This window comes from Ursus americanus, chromosome 4 (genome assembly GCF_024610735.1).
Source record: "Ursus americanus isolate L20-20 chromosome 4, mUrsAme1.1.p, whole genome shotgun sequence".
NCBI classification, from domain to species: Eukaryota; Metazoa; Chordata; class Mammalia; order Carnivora; family Ursidae; genus Ursus; species Ursus americanus.
This window is the reverse complement of record NC_142130.1, coordinates 44,557,562-44,576,814: the sequence shown is the minus strand read 5'-3', so window position 1 is coordinate 44,576,814 and position 19,253 is coordinate 44,557,562. Positions and strand designations below refer to the sequence as shown.

Below are 19,253 nucleotides of genomic sequence, written 5' to 3'. Positions count from 1 at the left end.
GAGAATGCGTTCTCAGCTTGCTGGCCTTTGTTCACACAGGTCCGTAATCTTTTCTCTGCAATTCTAAAATCTGAAGGTTTTTTTGGTGGGGGAGGTGGGGGAACCGTTTGTAAGATTAGCACCAAAACCTCGTTGGTTTTGGTTTGCAGCTGATATTCACACTTGTGTAAATATTCATAAGTAGCTGCAGAAATAGAAACATGTTTGATTGTAGGTACTGGCCCAGACCTTACTGGAAATGCCTTTTAATAGATGCTATATGAACTGCGACACCTCTATAAAATTCAGAATATTCTGAGATCTGGAACACATCTGGCCTTAAGAATTTCAGATAAGTGATTTTGGACCTAAAACAATTGCCTCCTCTGTGAACCCATAAGGTTGCCTGCCTCCCAAGCCATAGGGTTTAGGAACTGGAAGGAAAGGTATTCTCAGGGTCTATGGAAAGGACATTGGATCGACTTCCCTTAGAAATGATGGCCTAGATACTATGAATTTAAACACATCACTGCATCAACTCCAAATCTGACCCAGTCCCAGTGTTTCATGAAACACACCCGAATACTTAGTATGTGCTGGATTCTGTGCTGAACAGGTTGGAAATTATAAAGATGGGCCTTAAGTTTTAAGAGAATCTTTATTAAGCTAATAGAGTTGCCAGATTCAGTAAATAAATAAATAAATAAATAATTAATTAAATAAATAATTAAATAAGAACGTAAATAAATCCTCCATACATCCCATCCTAAATGTCCCACACGTATTTACCTATATAAGGTGCTCAGATGCATCTGAATTTCAGATAAACAGAGAATAAATTTTGGTATAATTATACCCTAGGCATTATTTGGGACATACTTACAGTAAAAGATCATTTGTCATTCATCTGAAATTCAAATTTAACTGAGCGTCCTCTATTTTATCTGGCAGCCCCACAAACTAATAGAGTAAGCACCTTTTCAGAGTGACCTTGAATCATCTGCTTACCAAACATTACTTAGATGTGGTAAAATTATGTCTTCATAATTCAGGAATTTTCTGTGTCATATTGAAATTCAAATTGGGCCAGCAGGTTAAATTTCAGTTCCTTCCTTCAAGAATGTAACTCAAAAGAGAGAAACTTATGTTATTGTCTTCTAACCACATTTCCAGCGAGATAAGTGGTCCCATGATGAGCTTTAGATTATTAAGTTCATTACGATTATTGGTAATTCTTGTGTACGGGTTCAAGTTATTTAGGGTAAACTCATCCACACTCCTGATCATTTGTGTGACTAGAAGAGAGTCATTTTGAACTTGAAATGCATCATTGCTCTCTGAACGTGCACTGGATATTGGAATCTCAGTACATTTTTTGTTTGGTTTACTTGAGGCATTTAATCTGAATGTAAAATATTGTACAATTGGGGTGTCACTGTAAAAGGACCTTTTATACCATGAAGTGAAGGCACTAAGCCAAATGTTTGAGGAACATCTTTGGTGCCTTGCGTATTAATGTCCCGTGTCTTCATTTAAAAAATCAAATTGTTGGTAATTGCCTTTGCGTCTCACACCATCCCGGGTGGCTCATTCAGGGGTTCCCAACCTGGCCGCGTATGAGAAAACATGGAAGGATTTTTTAAATGTTCATACCCTAGCCTTTTGCTTCTGAATGTCTGACTGTGTGGAAACTTGGAAAATAATGTATTTAAAAGCTCACCCAGCTTTTTCTAACATGCAGTCAGGGCTAAGAACCACAGAGCTAACTGGACTGTACTTCATGAGGACAGTGATCAGTCTCCCTCTTTTCTTTCTTTCTTTTTAAGATTTTATTTATTTATTAGAGAGAGAGTGTGTGTGTGCACAGCAGAGGGAGAGGGAGAAGCAGGCTCTCCACTAAGCAGGGAGCCTGATGCAGGGGTTCGATTCCAGGACCCGGGATCATGACCTGAGCCGAAGGCAGACACTTAACCGACTGAGCCACCCAGGCCTTCCAGACTCCCTCTTTTCTCTACTTATAGTCCCTTTATACATATTTACTGAGTGAATGAATAAATAACTCACCATGCAAGTGAATAGATGCCCAATTTTATATACTGATTTCTGCTTTAATTTGCTGTCAATAATGTGCCTTTGTCATGTATACTCTGTAGGAACATCAATCTTAAACATAAAAAAAGGCAGATCTGGCAATGCATTTGTGACCCAGTTGGCTTTTGCCAGTACGTAACAACAAAGCAATGCAAGAGCGCTGCTAACAGGAACAGCCGTGTCCCTAGTGAAGTCATTCTGTGCTGGGTTTTAGAAATGGCCCCTGGTGCATCTGGATTTTCCTGGAGTGTTCCAATTCCTCGTCATCTTATTTTTTCAATAAACTGAAATCTGTTCAATTTATTGCAAATTTATTAAATTTACTCGTTAAAATTTAATAAATGCATTGAAAATTTAATTTAAATTTTATTTAATTTAAAATTCATTACAATTCACTTAAATGCACTCGTTTCTTGAAAATTGATTTATGAGTCCTTAAAAAAAAAGTTATGCTCTCTGCCAATTTGGTGTTTAGAAAATATTGCCATGCCTACAGTAATTAGAAGAGGTGAGTTTACCAGTTTAAATCCGGGGGAGGGAAATAACAGCCAGGTGTCATATTTTGCGTGTCAAAAGCAAGAATCCCTGAACCCTGAAATGCCATCTAATTTGTCCATATACTTGTCTTTGCTGAAGAAGGTGATATTTTCAGCCATACTTCACTAGTTGCCTAGAGCTAATTTTCCTTTGAAAACTTTCTGGGCAATAAATAGAAAGTAGGAATATTAATTTCTTTCTGGCTTGAGATGGCCAACTTTTGGCTGGCACAGGAGTGACATCACCTCTCTAGTCCTCCGTGATGGATGGCCAGGCCCACCTGCCACTAGTCCTTTCATCCTTGCCCTTTACTTCCTTTGCCCTCACTTTGGCCCCACTAAGCTTTTGCTCCGAGTCTCAAGTCGTGCTCACAGCATTACCGGTAAACCAGAGAAGCGGCAGAAGGTGCCGACGGTGCCCTCTGGCATAGTTCTTCGCGCTGCCCCCTTGTATGGAAGTGCAAAACCTTTTGAGCACCTTAGAAGGAAGGCACTATGTAAACATGAGGTACTTTTAATTAGTTATTAGTTATCTGTGCTTATTAGTAGTAATACAAAATGGGGAGCATCAGAGGAATAGTTTGGTTATTTCTTCAGATTTGAGACCTGTGTTTCAGGCCAGTGCCTTTCCATATAATCATATATTGTATCAATGTTTTCTGTCAAATGTAACTTTAAATTTTACAGTTTTGCACATTGGTATTTAAGGGAATTGGATAGTCCTCTTTTCTTTTCTTTCTTTTTTTTTTTTTTTTTTTTTTTTTTTTACTTTCTTCTTGGAACTAGAATTGCTGCAAAATCCAGTGATACAGTATCTAGAAATAGAACTCTTCTTGAATAAAATTCTTTTGCTGTGTAAATAGGGCAATCTTTGATTCACGCACAGAAGAAATAACACCTTTTCTTATCCAAAGGACGACTGGGGTTCTGTGTTGCTGGCTGTCTTAAAGGGAAAAAAGGATTCTTTCTGAAACTAAAGCCTGAATCTGGCTGGTCCTTGTATATTCAGCTTTTCTGTGAATGAACACGTGATGACCCTTCCCTCTGTGGACCAGGCCATTGCCCCTCTCCACCTCCTGCGTGTGGGTCTGCCCAGGCGCACACTTGCCAGAAAAGGTGGAGGACACTTTCTGGATAGTCTGCAAAAGTTTCAGTTGCAGAAACATTTTTGTTTTTAGTTTTATTTTTTTTTAATATTTTATTTATTCATTTGAGAGAGACAGAGAGAGAGCACAAGCAGAGGGGAGAGGCAGAGGGGAGGAGCAGAGGGGAGAGGCAGAGGGAGAAGCAAGCAGACTCCCCACTGAGCAGGCAGCCCGAGGACTCAGGGGCTCGGGACTCGATCCCAGGTCCTGGAGATCATGACCCAAGCTGAAGGCTTAACCATCTGAGGCACCCCTGCAGAAACATTTTTAGATCAATATATGAAGTAGGATTCCCAGTTTATGGCTTCCGGATTTAATCATTTTGAGAGGGAAAACATGCACATCTAAACCTAAATACATCTTTCTAAAATGCCCTTGACATTTGAAAATTTTCTGCCAAAAATGGGCACCTAAGTGAACTGGTATTTATGTCCTATAGTTTTCAATTTAAGCCATAGCCTCTTTTATACAGAATCTAAACATATGCTTACATGGGAAATCATGGCCGTTTGGTTGAAGAAATTGTAGTAAGTATAATTTTATAGGACTGTTTGAGAGCTACATCCTTTTAAAAAAACCCTTCTCTGTTCAAGCTTAGAAGCCAGTTTTATTGCTACCTGCACGTAGAGTGAATGAGGCAAGGAGAGTGAGGTCGTGGTCATTGTGCTTACTCAGGGTCAAATGGTGGCAGTGCTTCATGAAGCGCTTCTTTTTCCTTTTTTTTTAAGATTTTATTTATTCATTTGAGAGAGCGCAAGAGAGAGAATGAGCAGGGAGAGTGGCAGAGGGAGAGGGAGAAGCAGGCTCCCCGTTGAGCAGTGAGCCCGACCCCAGGACCCTGGGATCATGGCCTGAGCTGAAGGCAGCCGCTTGACCTGCTGAGCCTCCCAGGCGCCCCTCCGGGGCTGACAGAGTTACGCCAGGGGAGAATCGGGTCTCAAATTTACTTCAAGGCTTCAGAGCACCATAAAGGGCACACAGGTTGGGAAGACAAGCACTAAACAGGTTGAAATATTGTTTCTCCATTTAAAAGGTGACACGTAAGGCCGGGTAATCACTGTATTATGGGATTTGCCTGGTAGACCCCGGAGATGTCCAGGGTCCCTTTGGAGTGTGTGACTGGGGAAGGATTTAGTGTTATCTCCTCCTTTCTCTTCTATTTTCTGAGACCTGGGTGTTCTCCTTTCCTTTTTTCCACAGTCCATGTTTCATGTATTTTTTATGTCAGTCAACGTAGAGAAGTCTTCATCTCCACAGTAAATGTCACCTGTCGGTGTATCCAAACTGCGTGATATGCCTCCCCTCACCGCTTTGTCGGGCTTGCCTTCTTCCCTGCTCTGTCAGCCTTGGAATCAGATTTTCTAATTGCTTAAGCTTTGAAGTTTGCCAAACAGCTAGACCTATTTCAGGTGACCAGGGTGTTGACTAGTGTACCTGGCATGCTTCTGGTCTGAGAACAAAATTACAATAATTTCCAAAGCTTGCTGAACAAATGCCTTGAGCAAATTGGACCAAGACTGTATTTGAGGTAAATGCCGGCTTTCCCTCTACCTGGTTCTCCACCAAGGGACTCATTGCAAGGCTGTCTCATAAATTTGGTTGACATTTCTTTTGTCCTTTGTTGACCATTGACCAGCTTCTTCTGCTTTATAACATGGTGGCAGGAGGGAAGGAAGGAAGGAAGGAAGGAAGGAAGGAAGGAAGGAGGGAGGGAAAGAAGGAAGGAAGGAAAGAAGGAAGAAAGGGAGGAAGGGAGGAAGGAGGGTTGGGGGTCATTGCCAGTACTTAGGGAAGTGGCCCGTGCTTTGAGAATGCGGAAATGGAGCCCCCTTGTTTTTACTTCCACTTACACTCCCTTATCTTAGTCACTAACAAGGTATGTTTCTACATGCATAGGATATCATGTGTGTGTGTGTGTGTGTGTGTGTGTGTGTGTGTGTGTGTGTGTTATCCTTGGGAAATGTTCACTAACGCCTGCTTCGGGTGTGAAGGTAATTTCTATTCTTCTATTTTCTGATTTCTGAACTTCAGGAGAAGGTAAAGCTTGATGCTGAAAGGGAAAAACTAGAGAGGCTTCAGGAGATTTACTCCGAGCAGAAGACCCAGCTGGACAATTGTCCTGAGTCCATGAGGGAACAATTACAACAACAACTGAAGAGGGTCAGTAGCAAACAGGAATGCACCAGTTGTTTTTTGTTTTTCGGTGTTTTTTCAATGAAGTTCCACTTACCTATGACTTCCTCCTTCACACAGCATAAATTTGCATAAGTTCTGGTCATTAGATGCTTTTTAAATAGAAGTATGCATGCTGACAGTATATATTATTTCATGCTAATCAGTTAAACAATTCCTTGTTAGAATCCTTCACTAATTTATAATGTGAAAAACCAGTTCTGGAGTCATTCTTTGTAACAAAAGAGAGGCGTTCTTTGTGACACACAACTGACACCAAGATTGTAGCATTTAAATTAACTGACATCTTTCCCTGCATTCTCTGCTGTATCATGAGTACTGTTTGCCCTTGGATTTTTTTTTTCTCTCAGCCTGATTTTATACTTGGGCCCAAAAAATTATCCTATTCTCTGATTTGCTTCCCAGCATCCCTCACTGTGTTTCTTTTTCTTTCTGCCTTTTGGTCACACTGAACTCATTAGCACAGCTACAGCAAACACCAAGACCCAAGGTGCAGGGCAATGCCTTCCACAGCTTCTCAGACGAGCTTCATCATTTGTTAAAGCTTAGTGCCGCGTGGACTTTGTGATGTGTTTTATCGGGTTATTCTCTGATCGTTGAAGTTGGCTGTGCTTAACACGGCCATGCTGGTCATCTGCTGAAATGAGGCTTCGAGGTGGAGAGTTTCACAAACAACTGGCAAGACCACTTAATATTTCAGAGCCTCTTAACGACTGGGTTGTTTGCTCTGAACAGCAACCCAAATAAACCGTGACCCTGGGGAACAGTCTTGGATCTCTAAAAGAGTCATGTCATAGTAATTTGTGCTAAGTGACTAACAACTCATGATTTCATGTGACTAGAAAAGAAGGTTCGCTTCATTCATGTGATTCTGTCAGGACCTTCTTGGGAGTAGGCAAGTCGAAACACCAGCTAAGGTAGCCCCACCCTTGGAAATGTTTAAGATGGCCTTTAATACAAAACATGTGATACCTTAGAGTAGCGTTAGGTTATGAAAAATTACATTTAAAACTTTTCAGTGTATTACAGAGGTTGAAAGCATCTTAATAAATAGGACCAAAGGCAGACAGGTTAACTGGCAGCATAACGATTTTAATATTTTAACAAATAGTAACTTTCTTACTATGTCCCAACAATGTTTCTTCCTCTTTACTCCTTTTATTGTATACAGCTGAATTTGCTGTAAGAAGAGAAAACTTCCTGTCCCTCAGTGTCATAATTCTCTGGAAATCTTGTGATGAAAATAATTGGGAAAACAATGGTATTTGTAAAATTATTTTCATTTGTAATTTGTGTTTTTGCCAGTTCACCAAAGAGATTGGGAGACTGCCTTTTATATCTGTTCGCTGGTTTTCAACTTCTCCTCATTACTAAAGATTTTACACAGTGGTCATAGTACTTTACCTAGAGTCAGCAGCAACTTATGTATTTTGTTCTTCTCTGCCTCTACTTATCCAGTTGTTGCTTGGACTCTTTATAAACACTGCTGCAAATAAAAATTGGTAGATTCTATTGATAACCGAGACTCAGATTGATATAAACAATGATTGCTTAATCCAGCCTCGATAGGATAACTCTAAGTCTATGTCGGTTGTAAGGATGTCCAAAAGGAGGACAGGAAGTGATGCAGACAGCCTCTTCCACTATTTCAAGGCAAAGACCCTTTTCCTCTTCCTCTCCAAGCAGAGTGTAAAATTCTTATCGTAAATCCCTTTCCTTGGAAGAGATAACTGGCTTGTAGTAGCTTCTGTTCACCTGTATTAAGAGGTCTCCTAATTTTACAGGGATGACAACCAGAGTAACTCTCCACCAAACCCACGGCTTAATCAGTAAGAAGTTCGCTTATTTCATGAGAAGTCCATTCATACTAGGAACTTTTGTGTTACCACAGCTCATTTCCCTTCAGACTTCAAACATTTCAGGATACCACTTCATTACAAAGCTTTCCCAAAGGCATTTAAACTAGATGCAATAAAGGTGATTTTATTACCACAAACTTCATTAGGTGACAAGTCATACAAAATAAAAAATAAATGAACAGGAAGAACATCATTTTCTTGAACTGTGTGTTATCCCAAGTACTGAAGCTGAAGTTATGGGATGTTTTTTTGCGCACAACACTATGCATTTATGACCGGGCTTCTTACTTCTAATTCCCTGCTTTGGAGTCAGAATACAGCTTTCATCTGAGTAGTTGTTTGTAGTTGACGTGGGCTCACCAGTTGAATTGTTCCCTGGGATGCAAGTATTGTGGAAAATAAAACAGAAGCTAAGTGAGTCTTTCGTTTGCCAGGAGAAGTTCCACTAGTAAATGGAGGAGACACCTGGCTAGGACAGTTTTCTTGTGCTTTTGGTAATTTACTCACTGAATGGTCGATTTTAGTCTCTTGATTTAATATATATATAGTACATACTATATATATAATAACACATATTCGGCGATATCAACAATTAGGAGAACTTTTTTCTCACTAGTTGTGCAGTTTATCCTTTCATTTTGGATAAGTCCTGCAACCTCTGTGGGTCTCAGTGTCTTCATATATGAAATGAGATATATGAGATATGTACTAATGATTTCCATCGCCTTTTTCCAAATTCCAAAACTGTGCAGTTAAAGTGTTAGACTATAGGACATAAGATGGAGAAACGCGAACAAACCCTGAGCCCCCCTTAAATTTGTGTTCAAAGTTGGCCTTGAGCTGTCATGAGACTATTCCTGTCATCTCTCCTGCTACACCACATCTATTCTCTTCTTCTGTCCCTCTGCTAAGCAAAAAACCCATAGGGGACTGCATGTAAACTTCTACCGTATAAATTCTCAAACAGTTACTGGAAAAAAAGAAGGAATTGCATTGAATTTTCTTGAGCACAGCTGTTTTACGTCCTTTGACGCCTGGCCTTTGAGCTTGCCAACCAGGAGAGATTTGCAATGTTCCTTTTGGCGAGTGAAGCTTAGTTAAGATTTTCATTCAACTAGTCATGCCCTTGACTTTGAGCTTCCTGTATATATTACTGTGTGCTCAATTAAATGACTCCTGCCCCCAGATTCCATCCCCTGAATTCTTACTCTTATCTAAAATCTTTGCAAAGCTTTTTTCGCCTCCCCGGTTGTTTTTCTCTCACAGTGTAAGTTTATATACACACATTCTAATTGTTTGGACAACTTGATCAGATGATTATACCAGCAGAAATGAGTGCCAAGCTTAGCTTTAATTTTCAACTTTCCTACCCAGCGTGTTATTATTTTCATGCCACAGTTTAAATATTTACGACAAACAAATTAGCGGCTCTGTAACCTTCATGCGGTTAAGATAACACATGCTGCCTCTTAACCAGTTGTAGAGTAAGTGACTGACTAGCATAGTGGACATATTGTGCGAAATATACCCACTTTCAGTAAAGATGACTTATAAAGTGAAAAAAAAGGTTTATGAAATTATTTCTCTCGATAATCTTTAGCCATAAACTGAGCTTAATTGAAAGACCTTAAAAACTTGAGTGTGAATGACCACGTGAGTAAATAGATCCACGCTGTATTATTTCAAGACTGCAGGTATTTTGTTTCAAAACACAGTACTCGAGTTATCTCTTAATTACTTCAGTAGTGACTAGATTTGGGCCAAATTCATTCATTCCTTTAGAAGTTATAAGCATAAAATATCCGATAAACTTGAAATGTCCACCAATAACTTGAAACCAAGACCACTTTCTCTTTGGCCCATTAAACTGTACAAAAAAAAAAAAAAAAGTGTGAAGACGTGCTGACTATGTTTTTCAAATTGTTTTTCTTGCTCTTAAGCTTTCAGAATCTGCTGTGTTGACACAATAATCTTGTTGCCGTAGTGCTGCTGGTAATTACATGGTCACTAATCGTCCTTCTGTGAATCATCCCCAGAATAAAATTCATTCCAGAAGACGGGAATGTATTATTCCCTTTGACTAAAAGGCCTCATTTATCACTCACATAAAAACCAAAAGAGGGGGTGGTATGTTTAAAAACTGATATAAATCTAATTTATCCTATTTATTTATCCAACTCGTTCTGATGTTTTGAGTGAGAAAAAAAAAAACAAAAAACATGTTCTGGCTATTTTGCCTATGTAGGGTTATAAACCATATAGCCCAGCTGCTGTTTCATTTTGGCCATATTCGTAAATAATCATTTACCAATTATATATGGTTTTTAAATCTTCTATACCTACCGCATTTATGGTTTTGTCAAAGGCTCCAAAATTAAGGAAGTGGTTTTTTTTAAATGTAAATTAAAGAATCATTTATACAACGTGCGCTAGTCTCTGCACAGATATAAATTCACTTCTGTTTCAGACATTTCCTAGGTTAGGAAATGCCTAGACCATCTGATTTTTATGATTTCTGATCTTTCTTAAATGGCATTATTCCTAGAGGAGTAGTGCTTAACCATCGGAGACCCTCTTCGTGCCTGATGAACGCTGTGCTTCCACCCTTCCAGTAAAAATCTTTGTAAACAGTGTGAAGGGATTCACCGAAGCCTAGTTTAAGAATACCAACCGCCAAATGTTCTCCATGACTTCTCCTTTCGATAAAAGTATTGGAGCGTGCATGCCTATATATACCATATAGGTCTAATCTGTATGTGTGCCAAATTGTGAGTCTTTGTTTATAGTCCGTAACTTTGGAATCTTGAATTTGGTCTCTATACTAAAATCTCATTTCACCTGAAAATTTTGGAAAATGGGCGTTTCCTCAAAAGACCCTGTCACACCGTGGTCAGCAGATAATGTTTAGTTATTGACTGAATTCTTTTTATACTTCAGGGTCCATTTTAAAATCACCTAGTAGATTTAAAGCAAGAATTCCTACATCCCCAGAACAGTCTCAGACTGGTGGTCCAACCGATGCTTCTCTCTCCACCCCACCCCCAGCTCTTTTCAGTTCCATTCTAATGGTCCCTGCTCCGGGATTTAACTCCAGAGAGAGGATTACCGTGTTCCAACCCTGCTCAGCTTAGTAATTAGAAAGATAGTTTGGACTGTTTGCTTTTAGTATTTTTTTTCTGCATGTTAAGAAGGCTGCAGCCATTCTGGTATGTCTTGTTTTCATTCCCTTTTCTCCAAAGGATGCCGACCTGTTGGATGTGGAGAGCAAACACTTTGAAGACCTGGAATTCCAGCAGCTTGAGCGTGAGAGCCGTCTGGATGAGGAAAAGGAGAACCTGACCCAACAGCTCCTTCGTGAAGTAGCGGAATATCAACGGAACATTGTGACTCGAAAGGTACTTTTGCCAGGTGTCGTTCCGTGGAAAAAATCCACGTTCGCCCCTCGCTCTGTGACAGGAATAATCATTCATGTGGCTCTCTGTCTACCCGTCTTTATATCTGAAAATCTCTGTGTTTCAGCGCATTTCACGTTTGACAGATTATGGAGACTGCCATCTACATACCAAACAGTGCTCCAAGCTGGGTACACTGAGATGTGTTACAGTTGTCGATACATAATGCCGTAGATGCCGTTGGTGAATAATATCTGATTTTTTTCATTTATGTGAAAACCAAGAAACCAAGGGACAGAAAAATCAGACATTCAGATATTTGTTTTAAATTACTTGCTTTTGCAATCATAGTAAATAGAGAATAATTCTGTGAACAAAGTCTACTTTGGCAATTTTGGTTTCCACTGCTCATAGTTCTTGAAGTTGGCTGATAGCTTATTACCATTAGAAATAGCCCCACCGTATACCATGCACGTTGCTGGCTCCGCCCACCTCCTGCACCTAGATGTCCTGCCCCAGAATTCAGCTTGTGTTCCAGTTAGAATCACATCCCAGTGCTCTATAGTAACCCAATAAAATTGAGGGGAAGGGAGATGAAGAAGGTGACTTCTTAAGCTCTCAGCTTAAGTAAGAACTTCCATTGTTATTTTTCCCATGAGGCGTCTCCCGAGATGATTCATTTACAGTCTAAAACAAGATTTCCTGTTGACTTCTGCATTCTTCGAATAGATTTTAAATCACGTGGACTGTATTGGCCTTAGGTAAAGAAAAGCCTTCAGCTTGGCAGGTCAAAGAGACTACCTCACAGTCTCTAGATAATAACCACTGCCTACCACCAATGAAAATGTGGCCACTGCTGATCCAGTTGTAAAGACTTTTCCCTTTTCCAGGACATACTGGCAAATCATTGACTGTCTAACATGTGTCTGTATGTGATCATCTTTTTTCCTCCAGGAAAAAATTTCTGCACTGAAAAAGCAAGCCAATCACATTGTCCAGCAGGCTCAGAGAGAACAAGATCATTTTGTGAAAGAAAAGAATAATTTAATAATGATGCTGCAAAGAGTAAGTATTCCTTTTGAGCACTGGTTGCAATAAAACTCAGGTTCCAGCTTGGAAAGGTTGCTTCTTTCAAAGCAAGTGCCTTTTAATAATGAATAGTGCATTATAATTTAAAGAAGGCTTTTTAAAATACATTTTAATTAATCCTCCACATTAATAAGCTGATGCTCTGTGAACAATTGACTCTAATTCAGAAAATCAGCAAGGACATTTTCCTCAAGCTTTTTCCATGCAATGAAAATTCAAACTACGAAAAACATGTACGTTTTCTGATTTTCTTCTTTTGAAAGAACAGATTTTTCATCAAATAGGTAGAACGTATTCTGCTTTTTTCGCTATCCTACATTTTGGCTCAGCTGCTGTGGTGTCAAACTCCAATTATTTGCCTGCGGGTCCTCCTGGCAGTTGCCACATTGGGTTAGTTTGGCTTCATTGGCCAAAGGGACTTCCTCACCAAAGGGACTGTGGTCCTATCTGCCCAGCGCCTAATGTGGCAGCACATAAAGGGTTTCTTTTGCCCAACCTGCAGCCTGATTTTCTGATATAGTCTAAGATCTAAGACACCAGGAGTTAAAGTTGATGGGGCTAGTTTTAGCACGGAGCCTTGTATACAGGCCACTGCCTAGGATGTGACATTAGGGATCCTGAAAATGTGAGATGGACCCAGAATGGGGTACAGGATAAAGAATGAGGGACTAAAGGATGAAGCTAGACCATGCTCCACGCCCCCCCCCCAGAAGACATGTAGACAGAATATTCTCAGCTTAGCCACTTAGCTATTTTTAGGTCGAGAAGGGGAGAAAATTGGTCCTTCGCATAGAATTATGAGTCCACTCAAGGTGCGCCTATGTAGCCTACATAGATCCCTGATAGCTCCCTGCCTCCGGCTTCTTTGGCACCTAGAAATCTCAGAATGGATTTATATTTTTCATCCCTGTCTCCTGCTCTGGGGATGCACTCTGGTTCCATTACCCTCCGCACCACCCTTTGCACATGATATTCAAAGGCACAGCTTGAATCAGATAGTGTAATATGTAGGATTTAAGTAATTTCTGGAGTTTCAGCAAAAAAGGGGGAGAATCTCTTAGTGATAGATTTTTTAGAATGGGTAATCACCATCATACAAATACCACTTCCTCATTAGAATATATAAAATATAATTCTATTCCAAACATTGTGGTCTATAAGTATAAAGATTTGTATTTTCCCAGATTGATCTCTAGATATATATCTTAGTCTCAGTAAAAATCCCAACAGACTTTTTTGTAGAAATTGACAAGTTGATGCTAAAATTTATAGTTGATCTGCATTGTTCATGGAATCTGTATTTGTGAATTTGCCTGCTCACTAAAATTTACCTGCAGCCCGCAGATCAATACTTGTCATACAGTTCACCGATGGACGTGGGCAGAGCAGTAAAAATTTTGAGTCCCTCAACATACACATTCCTGGGTGAGGTTGAACAAAGCAGCGCTCTACCAGCCTATTTCAACTCTCATAGAGTAAATAAGTGTCCCTTTTGTGGGCTATTGAGTGTTATGTTTTCACATTGTTTGTGGGTTTTTTTGGTGATTTTGCTGATTAAAATGCCTCCCCTGCATATTGCTAACATACTGTCTAATGTTCCTAAGGGCAGGAAGGTTGCAATGTGCCTCATGGAGAAAATGCATGTGTTAAATAAGTTTCATCCAGACATAAATTGCAGTGCTTTTAGCTGTGAGGTCAGTGTTTATGAATCAACGATATATATCAAATAAGATGTCTTTAAACAGAAGCACACATAAAGCAAAGTTATGTATTGATCAGTTGATGGAATTTTTTTGACCAGAAGCCCACAGTAACCCACCCCTGTATTTCCTGTGGGAACAGTGATTCAGTATTTAACTAACTCAGTGTTCACGGCAATGCTACAGGATGTAAGAATTACAAGTAATGAGAATCAATTCTGTATGAAAATGCCAAGGGCATAGAATAGCCAAAATAACTTTGAACAAGAACCAAGTTGGAGGATTTATACTATTTGATTTCAAGGTTGCCTCTAAAGCTGTAGTATTTAAAATGGTATGGTGCTGACATACAGCAAAACGTATAGATCAATGGAACCGAACAGAAAGTCCCGAAATAGACCCACACAGGTACCGTCTCTTGATTTTTTTTGACAAAGGGCTCCAAGATAATCCGGTAGGAAAAAGAAAGTCTTTCCAACAAATGGTGCTGCATCAATTGGGTAAACATGGAAACAAATGAATTCTAATGCATCTGTCCTCACACCATGCATATAAATTAATTCAAGGCAGATTGCAAACTGCAACATAGAAGTTAAAGTGATAAAGTTTCTCAAACTGAGGGCTACAGAGGGGAGGGGGGTTGGGGAATGGGATAAGCCGGTGATGGGTAGTAAGGAGGGCACATATTGCATGGTGCACTGGGTGTTATACACAACTAATGAATCATCGAGCCTTACATCGAAAACCGGGGATGTACTGTATGGTGACTAACATAATATAATAAAAAATCATTATAAAAAAAAATAAAATAAAGTGATAAAGTTTCTAAAAGAAAATGTAGGACTGCGAGGGCACCTCCCTGGCCTTGGGGTGAACAAAGGTTTCTTAAAGAGGAGATAACAAAGGACTTCTATGCAGAATATATTAAAAACTCCGACAGTTCAATAATGATCAATAAACACTCAATAAATATTAAAAAAAAAACAGTCCAAAGAACTGAATGTAAACACTTCACAAAAGACGATATATGAAGAGTCAATAAGTCACATGATAAAATACTCAACATCATTAGTCATTAGGGAAATCCAAAATTGACCAGGCTTAATAGATTTTGTGTTCCTTCAGGAAAAGGAAAATCTTTGTAATTTGGAAAAGAAATACTCCAGCCTCTCTGGGGGGAAAGGGTTTCCTGTCAACCCCAGTACTCTAAAAGAGGTAAGCTATGATTTTCTATGTCCACTTATATCACCTTAGAAATCAAGAGATGTGCCTCCATTTTATATGGTTAACTAAATAGGAAAACATTAACTTGAGTGACTTAGAAAGCATTCCGTGCTTTGATGGTTTTCCTGCCTTTTATTTATGCTTTGAGGATTTCACGAATTATCTTTGCATTTAATGAAGATGCACTGTGTGTGTGTGCGTGTGCGTGTGTGTGTGTGTGTGTGTATGCAGACTATGCTTGACCGTGACATTGTGGGTTAACTTGGGGTTTCAAACAAATTAGGATCCAAACCAAGATTAGTCTTGAATTCTCTTCCTCTCTGCAATTTCCTTTTTCAGTTCCTCCTCTTTTTTTTTTTTTTTAAAGATTTTATTTATTGGACAGAGATAGAGACAGCCAGCGAGAGAGGGAACACAAGCAGGGGGAGTGGGAGAGGAAGAAGCAGGCTCCCAGCGGAGAAGCCTGATTTGGGGCTCGATCCGAGAACGCCGGGATCATGCCCTGAGCCGAAGGCAGACGCTTAAAGACTGCGCCACCCAGGCGCCCCAGTTCCTCCTCTTTCTTACTTTACTTCTCTTTCTCCTAAGTCTGATAGCAAATGAAAATGCTTCTGCACATTTGATAAGATAGTCTGGTTCCTTTCTTTTCTCTGTCTCTTCCCCCCCCCCCCCCAGTGTTGTTTCTGCCGTTTCTCTCCCTGAATTAGAAAGTCCCATTTCCATTAAGCTATACACACTCTTTATTCCAAACATCCTTCTTTCTGAAACTACCTTGTCATGGAGCTACCCTGCTACAATGGAAGAATATTTTAACTCCAATTTGGAAAGTCATAACCCTGACTGAGAAAGGGTTTTTGTGTATAGTTGACACACAATGTTACATTAGTTCCCAGTGTACAATGTAGTGATTCAGCAAGTTTATATGTTATGCTGCATTTACCACAAGTGTAGGAATCATCTGTCCCAATTGAAAATCGTTTTCTTTATATTTGTTTTTTTTCCAAAAAACTGAAGACAAAGTTTGCTTCTGCATAAAAATGTGTGTAATAACAAAAAAAACCCTTTATTTATAAATATCTTTTTTAACAATAGCGGCGTTAAGACTTCCTACGTAGGAAATATTGTGTGTGTAGGTATTTGAAGTAAATGTTCATCACACAATAAGTATGAATAACGTGTATCTTGGAAGCATTTTGTGAGATATTTCTACAAGAGCTTTATTAGATCATTCAGTTTCATAGTTTCTCTCCGTTATTCAGAACGAGTGAGAGGCTTTAAGCAGGGAGGTGATATTATTCGACGTCCATTTGTTCAGCATCCGTCCGGGCTGCTGGCGGGGGTGTGAGGAGCAGGAGGAAAAGCAGGGGCGCCGGCTGAGGACGTGATTGCGGTAGCGGAGGCTGGCCGTGCGGCGTCTCGCCTTCGCGCAATGGCGGAGAGACGGCGAGAAATGGCGGATGCGAATATATTCTGGAGGCAGAGCTGACCGTTCTGCTGATAGACTGGATGTGCATGAAGTAAATTAAGGGAGGTATTAGGAATGATGTCATCGTTCCAGTTTGAATAATGAGCTGGACGGTGAGGACCTTTTCCTGAGGTGGCGAAGCCTGGGGATAGCGCTGGTTCAGGAGGGAAAGTCCGCGGTTTGACTCCGGCCATACTGAGTGTGAAGGACTGTGGCCTCCAAATGAATTAGAGAGGCTCTGGGGTCTTTGTACCTCTCGGTACAAGAATAAAATCTTTCCTTTTCTGTTCATGAGTTGTTCTTTTTCTCTGCAGACTTCCCAGTGCCAAAAGCCCATTTGGCTTTTGACTCTTTGTACGTCTCCAACTCCTGTGTTTCTGGAGTAGCTGTGTTCTCTTTCACGGACTAAGCCGACTTGGCTCACAAGATGTTTTCAATTTCTTCCTTTCTTCCTTTCTCTCTCCCTCTGTCTCACTGTCTCCTGCTGTCACTCCTCTCTGTCTTCCTTTAAGGAGTGATTAATTTATATCTAACTCTTTTAAACAAGTGCCACTTTTGACAAATGGCATACATGTTTGAAGCAATAAGTCAGGTTATGTGGTTATGACGTATAAAGAATCAAATCTTGGTGGCGAAGCACCACACCGTCTGCTTAGCAAAAGAATAACTGAAAGTCGTTGCCCTTCATTCCCACTCGTTCTCCAAGACAAAATGAAATTTAACAACCCAGTTGTCAACTTCCTTTCTCCGATGTAATCTTCTGAAACTTTACATGCTATCTATTGGCATGAAGTCCGAGACTGTATTCAGCAGCATTTTGAAACCTACAATTTATAGTCAACTCTAGCTTTCTCCACTTTGTCATAATGACAAATCATCAGTAAAAATCTTGCTTTCCAGCCTGAAATTTTTCCTTCACCAGCATGATGATATCTTGCCTACCCTGGAGCCAATTTTTGAAAGGATTGATGGGCTAATAGAAGAGCCCAAGTGCTAAATTTAACTCAATTTTACTTTTAAAAGAGAAATATGATTATATACTCTTTCTTCTACTTTTCCCACTGTTTTGTTGATGCGGTGAAAATTCTAATTGGTCTGTACAAATACTTTCCATGAAAATTTACAAGTGCCTTTTCCTCAAATATAAATTGAGGAGTTTTGAACCTTGCAGGTTTTGATTCATGGGTATTTTCTCAAAGCTGAAGCCAAAATTGGATCATTGTCACAGGCAGTTCTCTTTCTCGGGGGTAGAGCTGAGATTTGGGGAAGCTGCCTTGATTGAAATAGCCTCAGGCTGCAACTCTACCTTAAGGGTGTGTGTGTGTGTGTGTGTGTGTGTGTGTGTGTGTGAGTGTATGTGCATTTGTCTTGCTAGGGAAAGTTCATGAGGGGACGAGTGTCCCTTTTATTCTCATTTAGTTGAGATACCTAAAAGCTAGATAGCATTACAAATAAATTACTATTTACAAAATTTCTTAGTACAAAAACCTGATGCCCTCAGCCCCCTTTTACTCACACTTGTCGAAAACAGAAGAAAAAAGGAAAATCTAAAGATAAAGATTTGTGGAAAAGGCTCTTGAATTATGGAGTGAGCAATTGCGTAAATTTTATATCTCAGATTTTTGTGCGTGTGGTTATTTTAAATGTTGTATAATGACGCCCTCATTCAATCAACAGAATGAATGCTGATACCTCTAGATAATCTAAAATTGAAGGTTTCGGGTTGTTTAAAATGTAGTCATCTTGAATTCACCACCCCCCTCAAAATTATGTGTAATGTTCGGAATATCATTTTTCAAGATTAAGCATCATAAATCCATTTTAATTGCTGACGATTCCCTTAATGAAACATTTGGTAATTCCACAGATATTTGGCTGTGCCGCTCAAAGCTAACTCCATTGTACTGGGAGCATTAATACTCTTGCATGCCTCAGCTTGTGCTTTCTTTGTGTTTAACTTCTGAATTCCTCCTTTTAGGGCTATATCAGTGTAAATGAAATTAATGAGCCATGTGTCAGTTCCACGAATCTATCCCCTTCCACTCAGTTTCCCGCTGACGCTGATGCTGTTGCCACTGGGCCTACCACAGCTGTGCTGGTGAGCCAGCCACAAAATAAAGAGGTGTGTTGGCATGACATTTCATTCATTCACTGCTTTTCTCATGTCAAAGATTAACCCATGGTTCCCTGAAAATGAAGGTGTGTGTGACCATATACCTCTAGTTGACCAGCTGGGCAGAGTGATGCTGAGTTGGAAAAACATACCCATCTGGGGCACTGTTCTATGAATCGTCACACTGGGAATCGTGAAATATATGGTGCAGAGTGGAGCACCAGGAGAATTAAGCTCAAGACAATAAATTCTAGATCTTAGCTCTCTGACCTGACCTTGTTTTCATAGAAACGAAAAAGCATTTCTCAGATTGTTAGTTTGAATTATTTTTCCAGTTTGATTTTGTTTTCTCTTGTGTTTGCGGGATGGATTTTGCTTTAATGTTATGCCTTTTTAAAACATCTGGGGAGGGACAAAGAATAGTAAATTAGAATAGCTTCTAACTGATCCAAGTTGTTCCCAGAGTG

General features: G+C 39.8%; 1 protein-coding gene across 14 annotated transcripts in view; it reads left to right on the top strand.

The window, feature by feature from the left end:
- Positions 1-19,253, top strand: part of PHLDB2 (pleckstrin homology like domain family B member 2) — a 209,637-nt gene that overhangs the window by 159,157 nt on the left and 31,227 nt on the right. For 8 of the 14 annotated variants that reach the window (XM_087861627.1, XM_087861626.1, XM_087861632.1 and 5 more), the window contains 5 exons: positions 5,783-5,911; positions 11,043-11,198; positions 12,150-12,260; positions 15,110-15,199; positions 18,652-18,795. In XM_087861627.1, the coding sequence (XP_087717753.1) occupies positions 5,783-5,911; positions 11,043-11,198; positions 12,150-12,260; positions 15,110-15,199; positions 18,652-18,795 (630 nt within the window). The remainder of the gene's footprint in view (positions 1-5,782; positions 5,912-11,042; positions 11,199-12,149; positions 12,261-15,109; positions 15,200-18,651; positions 18,796-19,253) is intronic. The other 6 variants (XM_087861635.1, XM_045785232.2, XM_045785231.2 and 3 more) reach the window with 2 other exon arrangements.